Source organism: Glycine max, chromosome 4 (genome assembly GCF_000004515.6).
Source record: "Glycine max cultivar Williams 82 chromosome 4, Glycine_max_v4.0, whole genome shotgun sequence".
Classification (NCBI taxonomy): Eukaryota; Viridiplantae; Streptophyta; class Magnoliopsida; order Fabales; family Fabaceae; genus Glycine; species Glycine max.
In genome coordinates, this window is record NC_016091.4 from 46,059,937 (window position 1) to 46,082,034 (window position 22,098).

Genomic DNA, 22,098 nt, shown 5'->3' on the forward strand with positions numbered 1-22,098 from the left:
TTCGTTGGTGTCAAATAAGATAAAGTTTCGCTCTAAAATAATATACAACTATAACTTTGTGATGCAGGAGAGCATTTATTAACTGCCCTGAAGGATTTAAGACTAAATTCACCAAAATTTTTAGCCTCACACATCTCATTGTAAGCAACTGTGTGGACTTTCTTGTTACTATCAAACTCACCTCTCACAAAATTCCTACATTTCTTATCAATCTCATAAAAAACAAAAGATGGCAATGCAATTGTTTGCATTACGTAGTTGGTAATAGCTCGAAAGGCCAATTTTGCCAAAGTAATACATCCAACCATAAAAAACATACTATTATTCCAATTGCCAAATCTGCTAGATACCTTGTCTAGTAAAAAAAACAAAAACCTTGCTTGGTGGTCCTCTTTTGGAAAATAGGGACACATTTGGAAATCTCTTCCTTAGCCTGACAATTGACATTCTTTGAAAAGAAAATTCTCATTTTATCATGATTAATTTTCTCACTTAAGTTGCCACAAAAATTTTTTATCACTAATTTAATCTCCTCCATTTGCTCCATGTCGACTTTTGCAAATAAAATTAAATTATCTACGAAAGTCAAATAAGACAATTGAGTGTTTCCCTCTGACCAACTAAATGGGCTTCCATATCCTCTAGTCAACCAATAAAATTTTTAGGTGAAACAAACACTCAATATAGAGGACAAAAATAAAAAGGGAGATAAGATTGTCTTGTCCTATTCCCTTTGTGGTTTAAACTCTTCCAACTTCTCACTGTTCCAAAGCATTCTCATCTTAGGCAATGGGATACAATGCCTAATGAGTTCAACGAAATTTTTGGGACAATGTGTATCAATAAGGGTATTTAGAACTAACTCCACTTGAGATGATCACACACTTTCTCTAGGTCCACTTTAATCACCACACCATGTGTTTATGGTGGAAATTTGTTTAGGTAATTAGCATGTAATTTACCATAGTTTTTACACTTGATTCTTATCAATCACAAACAACTTATTTAGTGAGATATGATTCTAATTGTAAGTTCTTTTTATTTGAACTAGCAGATAGTATAACTTTTAATTAAAAGAATTATGATATCAATTAGAAACACATGAAATTTTCATATAATCATGTACTATTATCATAAAAAGCAATCACTTTGAGGATTAAAATTTGTAACATAAATGATTTTTAATAATCAATAAATTAACATATTATAAATCAAAAATCCATTTTTGATCAATATCACAAAAGTAGTTTCCTAGTAAGTTTATAATTTTTTTATAACACATGCATTATTAAAATACGTAAATGTAATCAAATTCGATTAAAAGAAAAAGTTATAATGAAATTGGAACAAAAGACCTATAAAAATAAAGTGTTTTGAAAGTAAATCAAATTGAAATACAAACAAAAGTAAAATGATAGAAAAATAAAGTGTTGTTGAAACGTAAATTGAATTGAAATACAAGACATTATAAAAGTTGCAAAAAAGTAAAGAACAACAAGTAAATAAGTATAAGTTTAGAGAAGAAATATAGAAGAAGAGAATTGCATGAAAAATAAATTGATCAATGTAAAGAAATTGCAGAAATTGTAAATTGTATTAAGATATGGGTTTGAACATACACTTTGTCTTAATAACTGATAGTCATTCTCCTTGTGCGACGTGTTTTTTTAGAAAAAGGATTGGGACAACACCAAAAGTAGAGGGGAGCATCCCAACTAGGTTGGCACCCTCCTCCCTAATTATTCCTTTGTTGGATAGACTTGAATTTATTAGATGAAGTAAAAGATGAACACAAAACAACATGAGGGATTAGGCCAAGACCCATGTTAAAATGAGTTAAACCAATACCCAGGTAGACCCAAAAGATTACGTTTGTAATGACTTGAACAAAAAACAGGGACAAGATCGCGCCAAAAAGATTGCATGTTATGCACAACAAAGTTAGCAATGACATCTACACACTGGTTGTCTTCTTTATAAATGTGGGAAGCTCTAAAGCGGATTAGCTTAGTAAAAAATAGACAATTAATCCACCTATTACGTAGCTTCCAAGGGACTAAGTGAGGGTTATGTACAACTTGAATAACCAAGAAAGAGTCTCACTCTAGCCAAAGTGATTGCTAATTTCTATTATAAGCTTGCTCAATAACATTTATCACCCCAATAGCTCAACTTCAAAGGCATTGGCAATTCCAACAAAGTCCGCACAACTCCCCAAAGCCTAGTTGTTGTCATCTCTGAAGATCCCTCCACACCCTACAAGACCAGGGTTACCTCTTATAGCTCCATCTGAGTTGCATTTTATCCACCAAAGAACTAGAGGCTTATGAGGCACTTGAATGATGGAGGAGGGCTTGGGTGAGGTTTCTTGCAATGTTAAAGTCTTTAAACACGCATAATTCATCAATAGATCTTCCCATGGTTCCCAAATCAGAATTTCCTACCAAAGAAATGAAGGAGGAGATCATAATTTTAATGTTATGTAGAGGGATAACCACATTGTTGAATCTCTGTTTGTCACGACAATGCCAAATACCCCAAATTACAAAAATAATGGCAACAAGCCTAATTGATCGGAGTTGGGGGCTCACATGCTGCTTGAGAATATATAGAAGATTCTCTAGTAAGTGAAGGTTAAGAGGAGTTTGAAGAGTGCTAGAAATTCAATTCCATAGAAAAAAAAACACAAAGACACTTGAGGATGAGGTGGTCAATGTCTTCAAAAGATCCAAGACAGAGGCCATAGGTGAAAACGAGAATGCATCCCCTTTTCCTCAAGTTAGAGTCCATAGGAAGCTTACCATGAAGGGCCTATTAGAGAAAGAAAAACCTAGAAAAATGAATCACTTTAGACCATATAAGCTTCCACCATTGGGAGCTCTGGGTCAACTCCGATAGAAAAACATAAGCTTCCCTCAAAGATAGGTTGCCATAGGGGTTACTCATCTAAACAAGCTTGTCCAAAATGTCCTGTCTTAGGATATCATTTTGTCTTAATTGTTGCTCGAGGTTAGGAAAAAGATCAACTAATGATTGTGGAACTTTCCAGCTAGCTAGATGAATAATATTTGCCACATTAGCTTGCATCTTGGAGTGAATAGAAGGTGGGATATCTAATTTGTCCACCAACGCTTTCCTTAACCAATTATCATTCCAAAGATGAATTGTAGCCCCATTGCCAACAAGCCACTTGGATTCCCTCCAAACTACTAGGATAAAATGGTTTAAAGCAACATAAATCGAGGATTTATGGTACCTAACTTTGTTAGTAGAGTTTGTCAGGAATTTGTTCCTTAGGAAATTGGACCATTGGCTATCAATAGACAATGTTTTCCAAGGCAGGGACAACATTATTGCTTTGTTAATCTTCCTAATGGACCTTAAACCTAGATCCCTCTCTTTTACTGGCTCAGAAACCTTTTCCAAGCCACTATAACTATTTTCCTGGTGCTACCATCATCAGACCAAATAATTTTTTTAATAATCTATCAAACTCCTTCAGCAAAGTAATGGGTCATTTGTACATATATAAGTTTTATGAAAGAATACCATACATCGCCGAATGCACCAATTGTAGTTTTTCCATGATGGAGAGGTGTTTTCCTTTCCTTGTAGCCAGTTTCTCTTTAATACCGTCGACAATAGGCTAAAGATGACACTGCCTCGAGTAACCTTTGAAAATAGGGACCCTTAAGTACCGAGAAGAGAAAAAGCCTTCTTGGAACCCCAAGATATACTTGATTATTCGAGCTTTAGCAGAAGTTATCTTTGGACCATAAAACCAACATTTGCTAAGGTTTAGTTGTTGCCTCGACACCTCAACATAGTCTTTAAACAACTTAGGAAACACCTTGAAGTTATTAGAGGTACCCTTGCAAAACAATATAATGTCATCCGTATATAAAGAGTGAAAGGGAACTATGTACCCCTTGGGGCTCGAGATAAGGGACAAAGAACTTGAGTCAGCTTGCTGACAAATGCCCTTGTTGAGAACCTCTTTAGCCAATCAAAAGAGAATGTGAGATAACAGATCTCCCTGATGGACTCCATGAAGGCAGGAGAAAAACCCCACATGCCTACCATTTACTAGAAAGGAAAGCTTTCCAAAATTTAGGATCACTCTTATCCAATTGTAGAAAGTATAGTTGAATCCAAAAGACTGAAGAACTTGTAGGAGGAATTCCCAATCAATGGTGTTAAAGGCTTTCCAAACATTAAGTTTTAAAGCAAAATTTCCTCCAAACACTTTTATTGTCAATCATATTGGCAGTCTCCAAGGTAATTTCAATGCTTTCAAAGATGTTTCTATTTCTCACAAAAGCTCTCTACTCACTAGAGATCATGCAGGGAGCAACGATAGCAAGCCTATCCGCAAGAATCTTTGTGATTATCTTGAAATGGAAGCTTGCTAAGGCTATGAGCCAATAATCTTGAATCTTGTTAGCTTCTAGAAATTTTGGTATAAGGACCACTAAATTTGAATTAGAGCTCGGGAGCAGCCAGGCTTGTAGGAAGAATTGCCTTACTGAGTTTAAAACAACATTTTGAACTATATCCTAAAAATTATGATAAAAGCACCCTCCAAAACCATCTGATCCATGAGCTCCTTTACCATTTATGGAAAAAACTGCAAACTTAACCTCATTAAGAGAAGGAATGACAATGAGCATGCTATTATCCTGTGTAGACACAAGCTGAGAGAACATCATAGGACCTAGAGGCTTGAATCATTTTTTGAATATTGTTAAGAGATTAACGAGCACCTAAAACCTTCTAGTCCGCATCTCAAATAACTATTTTGTTCCATGATCTTAGCTCCTACTTTAAGGCTTTAAGCTTTTCAAAGACAATGAAAATAGAACATCCCTAAATAGGCCTTTGCCAAACCTGTTGAACAATCTTTTTACAGTTCAGATGCTTTAACCACATGTCAAAAAATTTGAAGGAAGCTTGGAAGGAGGCCAAACCTTTTTTCATAGTGAGCAAAAGAGGGTGATGATTTGAGAAACATCTTGTAAGGGTGCAATAGGCTGGAGTGTCCCAAAAATCCAATCAAGAGTCATTGCAAATAGCTCTATCAAGCCTAAGATGAATAAGATTGCTCGCCCTTCTACCATTGGACCATGTGAAGTTAGCTCCACGAGTGTCCAAGTAAGTGAGTGAGCAGGCGTCAGCTAAGAATTAAAGTCATCACAAGAGGTCTTGTTAAGGCAATTCCCTTTAATCTTCCCATGGGCACGTCTAGTAGCATTTAAGTCGCCCGTAAAGAGCCATGGCCTAGTATGAGTACTCTGCAAATCAACAAGCTCTAATATGATTAACATAGTTAAAATAGAAAGCAACACATTGAGAAGAAATATAAATGATGTTAGGTTTGACATTAGGCCTACAAAAAACCTAAATGTTAGGAGTAAGTCTTCCCCGATCATTTGTAGCAACCAATTCTAACCCCAAATGATTCCAAAAAAAGTCTTGGATCAAATCATGATTGATCGTAGGCTTAACAATTATGAAAATATCTGGTTTGTGCTCTTTGTAGAAGCTTTTGATGACTAGACAAGTATCCAGATTGTCTACCCTTCTAACATTCCAAAATATGCACTTCATTTGGTACCCATAGAAAAGCCAATCCTAGGTCATGATTTTTGGTTGTTCTTCTTTACTGTCCTTGCCTTGGCTTTTTTCTTTGTAGCTTTGGTAACTATTGGCTCAAAAGGTTGCTCCTTCTTATCTCGCACATCAATGAGCTCATCCGTCCATAATCTGGAAACTATCTTCAAGTCCTTGGCCACCACTTAGATAGGGTCATTATTCGAACCTAAAGGGCAGATAGAGTTTGGAACCACTACCATTGGGTTACAATGTAGAAAGTTACCCCAAGACTCTCCTTCAGCCACATGGGTGAGGCTCCTATTCTATTGAGAGATAGGGACAAGAAAAGTATCTGCCTTGGAGTCTCCCTCTTACTGTGGATTTGGCTCCCTCGGGGTAGTTATTTTAGGCAACACCTTAGAGGGGGATTCGATTAAGGTTGGGTCTTGGGGTTGATCATTCTATTTTTGTTCCAAAACAAGGGCTATGTCTTTTGCAGACTTCGTTTAAGGCACTTTTTTTTCCTAGGTTGTTTCTTGGGCACTTTATATTTCTTGTGTGACATTTTGGTGTAAAGGTTTCTGTGTAATCTTCATAACAAAAAAGAATGACCACCATTGTGCCTATTTATAGTTTAACTCGACTTAATGACCGATTTACAAGATTTGTACAAGTGTGTAATTTATTCAAATTAATTATCTATGATGTTAACACCTGTATCTTTGCGCTCTCTATCAAAAAACCGTTGATAATTGTCTTTATATACTTGATCAAAATAGCATGCCTTTGACGATTCTTTCTTTACTCTTTTCGAGGAACACATATCTTCAATAACTTGTTTTTATAGATAGTCTTCATCTTATAAGTTATGTCTTCTCGATTTATCATCGAACCAAATCAATTTATGTCATTCTCAATGATTATTTGAATATGACCTTAGTATCATGTTCTTTCATTCCATTTGATCTCAATACTTAGAAATTTTTACTTACACCCTTAATACTATGTTTTACCTTTTTACTTCTATGGAATAAAAGACTTCGTATGCTATAGTAATGTTGTCACCATTGTGACAATTAGTAAGGGCTTACCAATTGTTTCATAACAAGTCTCAACCTCCATGTAACAATTTTTGTAAGATACAATTCAAAAGTTTATGGGCCTAAAATCAAAGTTTAGAAACATCCTTAACTTTATGAGTCTATATAATAATAATGTCATTAAGTTCTTTGACATGTAAGAGTTGACTAAAAAATAATTATACTAAAAAATAAAAAACAAAAATCATCTCTTCATAAAAGAAAAATACAAAAGTGATCTCCCATAATTTTTCATTATGTTTGATAAGAAATTACTTAAAGCCTCTTTAAATTAAGGACTTTGAAACTCTTGGGATTCTTTACTTAATTTAACATAGATTCTAAAGGATCTACGAAAAAAAATTTAAATTTACGAAAAACAATCTAAAAAAAAATGAAGGAGTAAAAATGTAAAATTATATCTTGGAAAAAAGAAATGAAAAATAGATTTTCCTTAAACCCTAAACCTTATGGGATAGGCTGTGTTCAGATTTCAACAACAACTACATTGCAAAACGAGTAGCTTGTAAACCTTTCTCTGCGCCCGCGTATGACTTTCAACTCTGTTCATTCCCTTGCCATGATCGCTAGCTTAAAATTCGCACGCAAACCCACTCTTCATCTTCGTTCCACTCCCTTCCAATGTGTCCCCAAGGTTGTGCCGAGATTTCTCGCTGCGGTTGAGGCTGAGGCCCCGACAAACGAGCAAACCAGTGTCTCAATTCGTGAAGAAGGCAAGTCAAGACTCAACACAGATGTTGTTCAACTTAGGTTTTATTTTTTAGGAAATTTTGAATTGAAGTTTTGCATTGTGTAATTCTGAAATGGATTGTGTTGTTAAATTGATGAAGAAATCGGGAAGGCCCCGGCATGGAAGAGACTGAATTACGAAGAGCTTGGGATTCGCAATTCAATGATTGGAAGCACTACGAAAAAGGTTCTCAACGGGCTGAAGAAAAAGGGTACATACTCCTGTCACTTTTTTAAGCTGGGTTTTATATGGAAGATGAAAGGAAGAGCACTTCAATGATTTTTTGTTAGTTATGAAGTGACATTGTTGATTGCTGTTGTTTAGATTTATATGGTGATTACATCTATGCTTTGTTGAAAAGTGACAGAAGCTAATGCAAATGAAAGACAAAACCAACACAGCTGAAAAATGGGAAGAGTTTTACTCACTTTATTCGTCAACCATTAGCCTTTAAATAGGCGTACATTAGAAACAAACCAGAAAATTAAAATAGGAATATGATACTCGAAAAACCGAGCCACATACAATCTGAACTTCATGCTAAAGAGTTGGCGAAACATAACATGATTAATGCCTAGTGTCTGTGACTTTACATAGAACCATAAATGAATTATTTTGTCCAGAAAGTAGTTATACTGCACAATGTATATAGTGATTCAGTGTAATTATACTGCAACTAATGATTCAGTGTAACTGTTTGCATTTCGATTACATTCAGGCTAGAAGACTTTTAAATTTCCCGCTTAAGGATTGCAGCATCAACTAAATAAAAGAATTGGCCTGTAATTGTACTTATTGAACATCTCCTCAGACCTTGCAATAATTTGTGTTGCCTTTGGATGTTAAAAAATAACTGTGACTATGCAATACCTTTATTTTTATTCTCATCGATACAATTACAAGCCAAGTTTCAACCAATTATGGTCCTGGAGGGATTATATCTGCATTGCTATGCTATCATGTCTTGATATATTTCTTTTATTTTTATTGTTAATTATGTTTTCCATTTTTGCTTGATTCCTATATTTTGAATGTCCTGCTTTTGAACTGTCTAATATTTGTTTTTCTTCTCCTTGTAGGATATGATGTATACCTTGTAGGAGGTTGTGTGCGGGATCTTATTCTAAAGAAAACACCAAAGGACTTTGATATTATAACTTCAGCTGAGCTTAAAGAGGTTACCTACTTCTATTTTATTATGTTTTTAAAATTTTATGAATTATATTTTTGAAATGAATTAAATTTTATGTTTTTAAACCTCCTTACAACATACGTTTTGGTTTTGGTGGGACACTATCCCTCCTTTTGTTGTTTCTGATTTTCATGGGAACATATTTTGCATGCCTTCCTACAGGTTTACATAGGCTTTGTTTATCATGGGTTTGGTTGTATGTTCCCCTATGATCTTTGTATATGTTTTCTTTTTAATCTATTTGGTGTGCTGCAGATGATAGCTAGCATTGGGGGTGCTGACATAGTTGGGATCCCCTTTCACTATAGTGATGCTTAGCATGCCTTCTTTTGCTTATAAAAATAATAAATGAAATGACAGTTTACTGGACAGTGCTATAGATTAAACATCATGTTTATTATATAGCAGTTAGAAGGACAACAAATGTGTTTACATTGGCATTTAGCTTTGCATAAAAAGTTACTTTATGGAATCTCTCTTGAAAACGTAAATTTTGGGCTCAATTTCTTAAGATCTTATAATTACATGATGAATATTGATTTACTTTGCAGGTGACGAGAACATTTTCATGGTCTGAGATAGTTGGTAAACGTTTTCCTGTATGCCATGTTCACATGGATGATACCATTGTTGAGGTTTGATATTCCTGTTAACTTTAAAGAATTTTAGTTTTGGTCTAAATTTTCTCCTCTGAAATGCCTGTTTGAATTTATCTGTATTAAGTGCTGAATTTCTTATATTGCTTTTTATTTTTTTATATATTTATATTGATAATCTTATCTCCATTCCGATTAGGTTTCAAGTTTTGATACTACTAAATGCAAGGCGGGTATGGAATTCTCTCATCATATTGAAGCACCTAGTGGATGTGGCAAGAAGGATCATCTTCGTTGGATGAATTGTTTAAACCGAGACTTTACAATTAATGGGTTGCGCACCAGTCCCTGCAACTTAAAAGATTGAAAATCTCTTTCTCTACTGCTCTATTTGAAGGAGAGAGGGGGGGGGGGGGGGTGCATGTCTGCAATTGGCTTCTCTATAACCGCTCTGCTTTGTTTAAAATTCACATATACTTAGTTTGTACAGCTCTTATGCTGTTAACGAACTTCATGCTCTTGCAGGTTGATGCTTGATCCATATGCAAGAATTGCCTATGATTATTTTGGAGGAATAGAAGATATTAGAAAAGCTAAAGTGTGCATGTATCTCACAACATCTGTGGTTTCTTATATTACTTTTGCTAAGCAGCAGTTTGAGACTTTGTAACAATTTTCTGTGTGAATAGGTGCGAACAGTAATCCCTGCCGAAACTTCATTTCAGGAAGATTGTGGTGAGTTTCCATGATCGATTACTTCATTCTACTTTTCTGTATTTTGTGCATTTTTAGGTGTAAACTGCTTTGAACTCAGCATCTCTCTGGATTCCTTAGGTTTGTCTGACAGCATATTTTTTTTTTCTGCAGCTCGCATTCTACGTGCAATTAGAATTGCTGCTCGCTTAGGATTTAGTATTTCAAAGGAAACAGCTCATTTTATTAAAAATCTGTCTTCTTCAGTATTAAGCCTTGATAAGGTATTTGTTAGAACACAAATTTTTTTCCAATAGTATCTTAATTATTTCTTTAATCAATTTAGGGTATCATATTTTATCTCCTAGGATTGGTTTTAGTTAGGATCATGATATGATATATTAATATAAATAAGGGTTAGTGATTTATGTTCTGTACACATTATAACATATAATATAACATATCATAATACACTGGAGAATATCATTTGAAGTCTCTATTCTCTCAATTTCCCCCTTCAACCCCTAAAATCCTATAATTTAAATGTTATCAGAGTGAAACCATTCTTTGTTGGCTATCACAATTAGTACTCTGTTTCTGAGATCCTTAAAAAATCTGGAGCTTTATTTTGTTACGATGTTTTTTCCGTATGGCAATCTATGCTAAAAGTCAGTATGAAATGGAGCAAGGCTATGAAAAGATAGACTGAAGCATAGCCAGTTTGTGGAAAGATAGGATAAAGTGGAGTCATTAAGCTAAAATGGAGCTAATCTGCTGAAAGATAGGCTCAAACATAACAATTTTTCGAAAGACATGTTGAAATGATAGCAAGGCCTCTCAACTGAACAAGAGCTTGAGGCTAGAACTCAATATGGCAAAACTCACAAAGGAGAGCTTGGGAGCAAATAAAGAATAGAAAAACAAGAAAATGAAATATAGGTTTAGTGGTATGAATCCCACAAGACAAAAGGAAGAAATTATCCATGAATACCATGTCGAAATAATAATTTAAGCAAAGAAGGAATAAAAGAGATAATTTATTTGAATGATATTCTCTTGTGTACAAAGAGAAGATAGAATACATAATGACTATTTATGAGCAAAGATTGGTGTAGCACTCACTGAGGAAAAGATGACAAAAAACCGGTTAAGGTGGTTTGGGCATATACAAAAAAGGCCACAAGAGGCACTGGTTGAAAGAATAGATTGCATGATTTTTAGTCGATGAAAAGGAGAAGAGGGAGATCAAAAAGGACAATGGAGGAAATCATTAAGGGAGATCTCAGGCTAAATAATATTTTGAAACTTTGGTTTTTAACCATGCCAAATGATGTCTGTGATCCATGTAACCGATCTCATCTAGTGGGATAAGGCTTTGTTGTTGTTGTTATTCTCTTGTGTACAATGACATGATATAAACGATAAAATACTAATTCTTAGTTTCTTACAAAGAAATAAAGAAATCAATAAACATGATAAAATAGCAAAACCATCCTCCACAAGATCAATCAAGATACTTTAAGATATTCTAAAATACAATAATAATATTGCGAGCCCTGGTGCAGCGGTAAAGTTGTGCCTTGGTGACTTGTTGGTCATGGGTTCGAATCCGGAAACAGCCTCTTTGCATATGCAAGGGTAAGGCTGCGTACAATATCCCTCCCCCATACCTTCGCATAGCGAAGAGCCTCTGGGCAATGGGGTACGAAGTTTTTTACAATAATAATATTGCGAGATGTTTTATAGATATTCTAATTTCTAACAATATGTATACCAATGTCCTGGCTAATTTGTTTTCCTTCTTTAATTGTTTCAGGGCAGGCTCTTGATGGAAATGAATTATATGCTAGCATTTGGTTCTGGGGAAGCTTCTTTGAGGCTATTATGGAAATTCGGTCTTCTAGATATACTTCTTCCCTTTCAGGTAGATGTTGATTTTTCCTTTAATTTCTGAATCCCAATCATGGAATGCAAGTTTAATTTAGGTTTAGTATTACAGGCTGCTTATTTTGCTCAACATGGATTTCAAAGACGGGATAGAAGAACCAATATGCTTCTGGTAACCCCAAACCAACCTCTTTGTGGAGTTTAGACTTATGACATTTGCAGGATATAGATTAACTTACCGGCATTAATCTACATGGAATAGCATACTAGAGATCAAGTTTCCTAAGCTAACTCAGTAACTTGTTTGTTATCCTGTCTGTCAAGTTGTGCATTAAAAACATGTACGTGTTAGGAAATTAATTCAAGCCCTCCCCCAATTTCACATAATCCTTGCATATGCTATATAAACTAGACTGTGCAATATGATGAGTTCCTTGGTTACTGAGGACGTGGATTTTTTTTTCTGGGGGTGGGGTGGGGAGGGGGTATTTAACTCAGTTTGAATACCTTGACTAAGAATTAGCACAATTAGGAATTCATTCTTATTTTAATCATTAAAGTCTACCAAATCCTTCTTGAATATAAGAATGGGCTGCATACTGTGTGTACCTTATTTTCCTACATATTCATTAAAGCTTTTCATACTAGTCTTATAATATAAACATATGACCGAAGTCTAAGAATTCCAACTTTCGTGTGGCTTAGACTTATCTCAGCATAATAATATTTGTTTCTTGGGTATTATTTTAAAATGCATAAGATAATATCACCACTTTGACATTTTACTTGTTTGATCTTTTGTAATTTCATTGCAGTCTTTCTTCTCCAATTTGGATAAACTTTTGACACCTAATTGACCTTTCTTGTTGGATCTTTTGTAATTTCATTGCAGTCTTTGTTCTCCAATTTGGATAAACTTTTGGCACCTAATCGACCATGTCATAATAGCTTATGGTAAGATCTATTATGCAACAACAATGCCTTTATCTCCCTTGTTTTACCTTTTTAGCCATATGTCATAAACATAATTGTAATGCTGGCATTGCTGCGTGAAAAAAAATGCATTAGAATACTTCTGTAGTTAGCGGAAGAACTGCAGTTAAGCCTTCTTTGAGGATCATGCTATACACCAACATATGTTTGAAGACATGAATTAAGATTATTTGTCTTTGCCCATCAAAAAAATAAGTTTGTCTTTTCTCTCTTCCTGTTTTAGAGTGAATGTCTCACAAAGAACCTCTATTTCCTGATTCATTTATCATCAATTGAAGCCCATGGTTTACTTTAATTTTTTTTCTTTTATGAAGCAGTTTATATAACAATCCATTTGGGCTTTAAATTTTTTTTTGATCCTTGCAAATATATCTGTTTTTGTTTTTAGTCTCTGTAATTGCTTTTTTGTTTTTATTTTTGATGCCTTGACGTCACCTGTTTTTCTCCTTGCTGGTTACTTTCCATTAGCAACATGTTTTACATCCCTGCAAATATAGTAGTTTTAATTTTATATCCTTGTAAAATATTGCAATTTTTGTTTTTAGTCATTGTAAATATAGCGCGATTTTTTTAGTCCATGCCATTACGTTGCTGCAAAATACAATAGTTTCTGTTTTTAGTCCTTGTTGTCACGGCAGAGACCAAAACAAGTGATGACAAATATTGCAGGGATAAAAAACCACAATTTTTCTTATAGGGTCTAAGTACAAAAATCATTGTAATTTGCAGGGACATAATGGCATGAAGGCAAGGACGATTCAATGCATGATGCTCCCACCTAGTGGGTTTGGGGTGGGTATATGTAAGCAACCTTACCCCTGCAAGTGGAGGAACTGTTTTTAAAATTTGAATCCATGACCTCGAAGTCACAAGGCAGCAACCTTATTGTTGTGCCAAGTCTCGCACTCTTTCAGTGCCTGTCACTGGTCTATGGACAATTCATTTTTCTTTTTTGGGATCTAGAACTAGAACCTGAGAATGGGTCAGGGGGGATGGGAATAAAGATTCTTTCCTCTGAAAAGGAGAGGGGGGGAGGGGGATCTTGTTATCAGTCCTAAATAAGATAGAATTGAAGACCTCATAATCGTACCAAAGACACGGTCTATGACTATTTAAAGAAAATGCCATGCTCACAGTCTTCTATGCTAATCTTGTCTTGGGTGAAACTATAATCTAAACTCAGAGTTGCCTTAGGTGAAATCAAGTGCCCCACACCAGTGTGTCTGGGAAACATCTATATCATTTCTGATTTTTTTTTAATTTTCTTTGTAACAAAGTTTTTGTTCATAAAAAACAAAAATCTCATACTTTTGGAGCCCTTGTATATTTAATTTGATCATTTAGCAACCTTCACACTTTGAGTATGTTTGAAGTTTTCTTTTCTTAATTTTCTTCGATGGTTAAAATTATTTATAAACATTGTTTTTATTTCTACCCATTATTCTGAGGCTGGGTGGACAAAGCTAAGTACATCTGGAATCTATGTTTTCAGGGTTGGTATCCTAGCATTACATAAAGCATTGAGTGATCGACCAAGGAACCCTTTGGCTGTTGCTGCATTTAGCCTTGCAGTTCATAATGGTGGAAATTTGTTGGAAGCGGTAAGCATGGCAGGGATGATCAACAAACCACATGATGTCAGATTTCCTGAATTATTAGATCCTTCAGGTCTGGATGCTGAGGCATTGGAAGCTGAGATTCTGGATCTTGCTGAGTCTGTTAGAGGGACAATATTGCAGATGACAAATGAATATTTTGTGTCTCAGGCTATGGCTGACTATCCTCAAGCCCCTCGTTCGAATCTGGTGAGCATCTTTTTCCTTGATTTTTATGTATACTTGAGGACAATGTTGTCCAGTTACTCCAGTAGATGGATTACACTGGATATTTCAAACTTCCATTAAAAACAAAACTTGCAATTTTCCCCACCAATAGCACACATTTTCACGAGCAAACCATGCAGAGAGAGAGAGAGAGAATGTTTACAGGCGTTGGGTTTCTTATAATTTAAATTATATTTCATGTGAAGTTGTGAACAAGGAAGGTTCCTTAATCCTTACTAGTCTGTGATTCTGTATCTTCTTAATAGTTATGAATTTAATCCATTTCCATTCCCAAGTGCCAGCCAGTGAATTTTCTTTTTCAAGTACATAAACCGTAATAAGATAAGGCCTAGAAATTGAAACATTAAAGGATGTGTATGTATTTTTTTCAACAAATTCTTGAAAAAAATAGTTCATTTCATTTAGATAGTGAGAAATTGAGTTGTATACTTGGAATGTTAACTTATTATTTTATAATTTATGGATTACTTGGGCAATTATTGATGATGTTATTAGGCAGTTCAAATTGCAAATCAACCTGATATTTGATATTTTTTTAGAGCAAATTACACTCGTCCCCTTGAAGTTAGTGTTTATTACACTTACACCCCTTCCCTAAAATCACATTTCTTTTATCTCCCCTGAACAGTCACCATTACTAACGGTGTTAATTTTTTGTGAAATACCCTAAGAACCCCTATCATTCTCGTGTAAATCTGCTCCCAGCCCAAGTTCACGCTGGGTTTTACCTACGAAAACACCGTCAACACGCTCCTCACCTCCCTCGTCAACTCCATCTCCTTTGCCAACCACAACAACTTCACCTTCCCCGCTTCCTCTGACGACATCTACGGCCTCTTCTAGTGTCGCGGCGACCTCACCAATGACCGGTGCTCTCACTGCTTGTCGCATGCGGTCACCCATCTCGGCAACCTCTACTTCACCTCCTGCGACGGCGTGTTGCAGCTCGACAACTGTTTCGTCAAGTACGACAATGCCACCTTCATCGGGTCAAGGACGTGATGGCGGTGCCACCAAATCCTCACTCCTCCTTTTTCTCGTTATCTTTGACAGTGTTAGTGGGTCTAGGGGTCATAGTGTAGTGGATGGTAAAAAAAAACAAGGGAGTCTTGTGTATGATAAAAAAAGGAGTGAGATTGAGTGTAATAAGCACTAATCTCAAAGGGTATAAGTGTAATTTGCTCTTTTTTATTGTTTAGGAGTCCATGTTATAGTCCTTAGAATTGCAAGATTCAATATGATTCAGCAAGCTAGCTATTCATATCATATGTTAAGTTAGAGATGGCTTTGAATTGTGCTATTCCTGCATAAGTGATTCTGTACTACCTATGCAAATTACACAAACCATTGATTCTTTTTTTCTTTCTATTATGCATCTCTTTCACCTATCCTCAGGCAAGAAATAAAAAGTCAGATAAGCTCAAATGATTAATTGAAAAGGAACTAAAGGAATGCTCTTAAACACATCGTATTTGATTCTTTCGATTGCTCTAATTTCATTCAGGCTTCACACAAACACTTCTTCACTCTATGCACCCTATTTGGCTCATTGGCTGGTCTGTTGTTCCATATTTATTATTTTGAAACAAAGTGTTCATGCAGTCGCTTGATTACTCTCTATGGCTTTATTTGGCTATATCATTGCTTCATTTTCATTCTTCTTAAACTTGGGCTTTCTGCAGTCAACTTTATGTGTCTCCTAAGGCAAAGAAGGGGAAGATAGATGTTACCAACGTTGTGCACTTGAGTATTGGCACGTTCAATGTACATACAATGTGGGGTATTCTTAGGCTGAACTACCATTTAGTGAAGAACTAAACTAAGACTTGTGATATGATATTAGTGGAAATCTGGGATATCACTCAAGGACTATATTTTGCTTTAAAATTAATTTGACGATGTAGATTCCATTTCTGTGCCATGTCTTGTTTTGACTGATAAGTGTAATACACTACAATAACTTTCTTGATTTTTTTCTTAATCTTTTGTCAATTTTACAGGTATTCATCCCGATAACATTATATGTAAAAGTATACAACATGTTCGACTGTGTGAGAAGGAGTACCGTTAAGAAATTTTTGTCAAAGCAACACAGGAAAATTGATTACCAGTCCTTAGCTCTGGGTAACCTGCAAGAAGTACGACATGTTTTCGCAAGGATTGTATTTGATACCGTATATCCACTTTGCCCTAATCAAAATCAATCATTAAGAAGCAATTGTATTTCACAGGGAGGCTAGTTTAGTTTGAAATTTTTATCAGAAATCATGAGAAACATGCTGCTGAAGTAGGCATTTTATCAAAAGGGAATTGTCCTAAATTCCAGGCTCAAAGCAGTGGCTTGCAGGAATTATCATCAATTTCTTGTCAACTTTTGAGAGGAAGTTGCACTAGTGCACCACCCTACCCTGGTATGCAATGTGTCAGACTCGCTACATAGTCAGAGGATAATAGAGATTAGAGGGAGCGCTTTTTCGAGTGTAAAGGAAAGCTTAAATCCAAGCTATGCTGTGAAGCATTCTGTACTGAATAATGTATTGTATTTAGCAATTTCAAATGTCCTCGTCATAGAATTGTGAGTTATTGCGGAATTCACCAAGTAAAAACGAGTTCTTTTTTGTTAGCGAATGAAACACAGAATTTTGGTGGAATCGACTGCTCTACAGCTTTGAAGTATTTTTCATTTGTTTAATAACATTTTTTTTATTACATTAGTCTTGAGTTTCCTTCATTTGTCACTGCAAGAGATTTGTTTTATTTGAGTGTTATTTAACACATTAGGGCAGATTGAATATGGGTTAAACTATTTTCATTTTTTAAAAAAACTACTTTTATAAAACATTCAAACAACGAAATTTGAGCTTCATTTCTTTTTTTCGTCTTAGATTTCTTTGTCTCTTTGAACCCCAATTATTGAGTCGAGCCGGGTGAATTTGTTAAAACTTTTTGTGCCTATTTTGGGGGAGTTATTTGATACTTAAATTATGAGTTTGGATGTCCGTATGCTAAGGGTATATATAACTAGTATTAAAATTTTGTTTACGATATTTTAAAGTTGTTTATTCATTAGTTATTAATGATTTTAAGTCATGAGTATAGAGTAATATTTTTTTAGTATAACCAGGGAATCAAACTTCTGTCTTTGTTAAAAGACACAAATATTGGATTACTTGTGTTAACAATTTTATTTATAATTATTTTTATAGACATTTTTTAGTTATTTTCTTTATTATAATAATTATATATATATATATATATTTATATAATTTTATATTAATATTATACTTGAAATTTTTGTTTTTGAAAATATCATACTTATAGCTAATTTTAAGAATTGTTGAACTCCAATATCATCCATTCATTGGCATTATTGATGGACACCCACAATGTTATTTAACACCTAATGAGATAGTAAAAAGAGAGAAAAATAGTATGACAAAATTTATGATATAAGAGAAAAAAAAACAAATGAGAAATATTGGTAGGATTTCAAATAATAAAGTGCTTATATATCACTATTCTTATAAAACTTATACAAAGGTATCATATAAATAGTATAATTTTATTTTTTAATTATGTATCCATCTCCCAATGCTTTGCTGGCCCGGGGTGCCCCCTATATATCAAAGCCAATTCCTATAAGCACAAGTTGCATCCGATGTTGACCGTACAAGTAACTGCCACGTTAGCTTTAGATAGGCTGTGCCTCTGACATACAATGCTCAATAGTCAATATTGTTACTCGGTGGTCGTGGGATATGACAAAGCTTGCTACTACCACTTGTAATATCAATTTCTTTGGTCCAAATATTGAAAACTGCTTCATGAATAGTTTCAGTGAATGCATGAAAATGACTCTTAATAAGTACATTTGTCAAATTCCTAATACTCTATACATCCCGTTGATGTGCATTGGTAAAGACAGTACCCCGACGAGTGATGTGTATTCCAGATAATTAGATGGCTACACTACACCTGCGACTCGGCCAATGATTTTGAATCTGTTTTTGGATAGGTCTGATAGCATAAGATATTGCTCGAACTATAAGGGCCTATGGCTAAGACATAATAATTAAAAACAGCCAATTGTCAGAGAAATTAGATGGAAAAATGATAAGATATTGTAGAGTAAATTCACTAATTGTACATAACATTATGAAAGGTTTAAGTAATGTCACTATGGATAAACACTGCCAATATGTTCAAACCACTTTGAAATTCCTGGCCAAATTGTGATGTTCTACAGGTAATGCAATATTTGCTCAGTTTATTACGCTGACCCATTAACTTGGGGGAAAACTTAGATGCAATTTCTTGTGATGTTTTTGGTCCTATTTTCTATTAAGAATTGGAGTTTTATTTCGACAATCTACGAAATAAAGATTTACATTAAAGGTCAACATAAATTAGTGAGGTAAAACTCAAATTTTGATCAGACAACAACACTAAAGTCTAAAAAATACCTATATAACTGTATGCAAGTTTTTTCTTTTATGAAATAATCAAGTGGTGAAAAATTGTTGGGATGTTTAAAAATGCAGGCGTTTTGTAGAATTTCAAGTTTGAGAACTGACTTTGTGCGGTGGGCCAGAAGGAGTTTTCCTTCTTTGAGAACATCTGACTTTCGCATCTCTTGTGCAGTAATTTATTTCCAGCTAAATAATTTTTTCCCATCAAATTTTGCATGCATGGAAAAAGAACTCGAAAATTCGCCACATGAAACTCTTGTAATGATCCAGGCAGAATCTGAGACAGTGCAAGTTTATGAGATTGTGAGAAAAATACTTACTCTGGCACTTGAATCTGAGCTTACCCCAGAAACCAAGTTAGAAAGATTCTTATTCACAAAGCATAAAATTGGGAATTACTGAGGAAAGGACTAGTTTTTTTTATATATTTTTTGTTTTATTAAGAAAATTTAAGTCTGTGCAGTTCATGAAGCTTTGGTTTGGACACATGAATATATAATTGTGGCTGCTATGGAAATAGTGATGACTATGGAGGAAGAATTCGGCATCATCGTTGAGTAGAAGAACTCTAAATTAATAACAATCGTCCAAGAAGCAGCAGAGTAAATAGACAAAGTGGTTCAAAAGAATGATGGAGACTAGGAGGTGAGCTGAATGCAAATTCATACGGTTTTCTGAAGTGATAGTAGAAGTATCTAGTATAACTGAAAAGTGTTCATCATTCAACCAAGTTATTTGGCCTCGTTTTTATACTAATAAATGCTCTTTAATAAGCAGATTAGTTTTTCTTTTATTTTTTAATGCAACTTAGTTGTGTAACTTGCTATTCCTATTTGTGTAAGTGGCATGTTCTTGTACTCTGTTCTCTCTCTTTTTCCTAGAAGATATGTATCCCATTTATTACTTTTGTAGGGCAAGACCAAGACTAAAGTTTAATCTAATAGGTGTTTAGTGTTATTGGTCAAGTTTACCACTGAGGGGTGTCACTGGACATAGGGTGTCTGGTTTTTCATATTAAATATTACATTGTACAGGTAGCTATGTTTTCATCGCTTTGACGAAATCATTTGGTACTTTGGGTGTTTATATCCACTCCTTGTGGTTTAATCATTGTGCTTGGCTTCTACTTTTTTGTGGGGTATTAAAAAGTTAAAGTTATGCCTTGATTAATACGTACAGCAAATTGATCAAATGATACAAGCTTGATTCAGATGGTGGTATCCTAACACATCATGAATATGAACTTGATTATATCTGGAGAGTGGCCACTTTGAAGGTTTGTCGTGTTTTTCAGTTTTCTTGTGCTCATGTCACGGTACTAGGGTTTTCTTTCTTTTTTACTGTACTTGGCATAAGGTTAGAATCTGTAATCATAAATAAATGAGTGATTATAAAACACTCCTTAACACATTTTTTTTTTCATTATAAATTTTTTATTATTAGTTAAAATTTATTAAAAAAATTATTAGATTATAAGTGAAATTGTTAAATTATGATGAAGGAATAAGACTTATAAAATTTTGTGATTTCTAATAAAATTTAATTAATAATCAAGAGTGTGTTGTTTAAAAGAATGTATTGTATTATTAATAGATGTAGCTAAATAATAAATGAGTTTGGGAATGGTATATTGGAGAAGATGTTAAGCTTAGTTCTTTTTTATATTTGATTTGTTTGGGCAAAATGTTGATGAATAGTTGAGAAAAAAATTTGACATGGTTTAAATTTATTTAAATAAATCAATAAATCCTTCAATTTTGTTGTTCAAGATTCAAATATACATTATAACTTCGTTGAATATTTTAAAATAAAACACTGCATGTGATTTTCATCTAAAAGACACAGATGTTATCTTGTATCTGAAATTTGTCTTCTATTCTATGAAGAAACACAATAATGATGAGAGTCATTGTCCTAGACTAATTCATATAAAGGGAAAAACAGGGAGATATGATATGAGCAAATAAAGTAGCAAACAAAGCACCAGAAAAAGTTGTGTTTTTTTGTTGTATTCTCCACAAAATAAAATGACTAATAGTAGTTTGGGTTTTGTGTTACTTGAAAAATTGATTCATTTTTCCACGATAATAATTAAGTAATTCTGTATAGCTTTACTTTTTTTTATGTTTCTTACCCATGTTAAGTGATTTCAACGCAAAATCAAACATAGTTATATATGACCCAAGTTGGATCGATGAAGTAATGCATTAAGCGTGCATTCAGTCAATTCGAACAGTTATATAAAGATTGGATAATTATATTTTATCTCGTAAATCAAACTTAAATAATAAAATATGTATTTTAAGATTTAAATTATCCAATTTTCATCCAATAATTAATACCAATTCATGGTTGTGTAAATGTATGTTCTGGCATGAGACTTTTCACCATCCGCTGTAAGTTGATGTATTTTTTAATATCAAAGAACTTCAAGATTATATGATAAATATAATGACGGTAATTATTATAGGAGTAAAAGAATGTAATTAAAAAAAAATGACACATCTAAGGATTCACAGATTTTGGAAATAATGTGATAATATTTACTCGCACACTTATTAGTTCATGTGCACATTCTAGTATTTTATGAATATTTAAATCTTTATACCCAAACTCATTACCAAGGTTAAAAAAGTACTATTCTATATCTTAGTTATGAAGAAGAAAAAAGCTAGACGGTCAACCAGCAATTAATGTTCCTTGACTAGTAAGTAAACTTGAAAAATGGAGTATTGTAGCATTGATACAACTAAAAATATTCAGATGTTAGAGAGGATACTAGAGAGTTAAGGAGGCGTTTATTTTTTGTTTTTATTTTCTTTTTTACTTTTTAACAAAAAAAAATGTTACCTCGTTTTCAATCTGTTTTCTAGTTTTAAAGATTTGTATAAGAAATAGAGAAAAAAAGAGAGTTATGCTCAATGTTTTCTATATAAATATTTGGGAAAAACAGATTGAAAACAATGTACGTTTATCTTGTGTACTTGGTTTTGTTTTTGGTG

The 22,098-nt window shown here is 34.0% G+C and overlaps 1 protein-coding gene across 3 annotated transcripts; it reads left to right on the forward strand.

Annotated features, from left to right (window-relative positions):
- The first annotated feature begins 6,978 nt into the window (after window positions 1-6,978).
- On the forward strand, window positions 6,979-17,278 carry LOC100796540 (poly(A) polymerase I). Of its 3 annotated transcripts, XR_005891185.1 has the most exons (14): window positions 6,979-7,405; window positions 7,523-7,633; window positions 8,502-8,599; window positions 9,166-9,249; window positions 9,410-9,543; window positions 9,736-9,808; window positions 9,900-9,945; window positions 10,078-10,187; window positions 11,720-11,827; window positions 11,903-11,962; window positions 12,683-12,744; window positions 14,276-14,588; window positions 16,310-16,402; window positions 16,628-16,762. XR_005891185.1 is itself a non-coding variant. In XM_014774829.3 (13 exons), the coding sequence occupies exons 1-13, from the start codon at window positions 7,222-7,224 to the stop codon at window positions 16,865-16,867; spliced, it is 1,623 nt and encodes a 540-aa protein (XP_014630315.1). In that variant the 5' UTR covers window positions 6,996-7,221; the 3' UTR covers window positions 16,868-17,278. The 3 variants fall into 3 exon arrangements, 2 of the variants coding, with proteins under 2 accessions (XP_014630316.1, XP_014630315.1); XM_014774829.3 differs by lacking the exon at window positions 16,310-16,402 and having other exon boundaries at window positions 6,996-7,405; window positions 16,628-17,278; XM_014774830.2 differs by lacking the exons at window positions 11,903-11,962; window positions 16,310-16,402 and having other exon boundaries at window positions 6,992-7,405; window positions 16,628-17,278.
- Window positions 17,279-22,098: the final 4,820 nt, after the last annotated feature.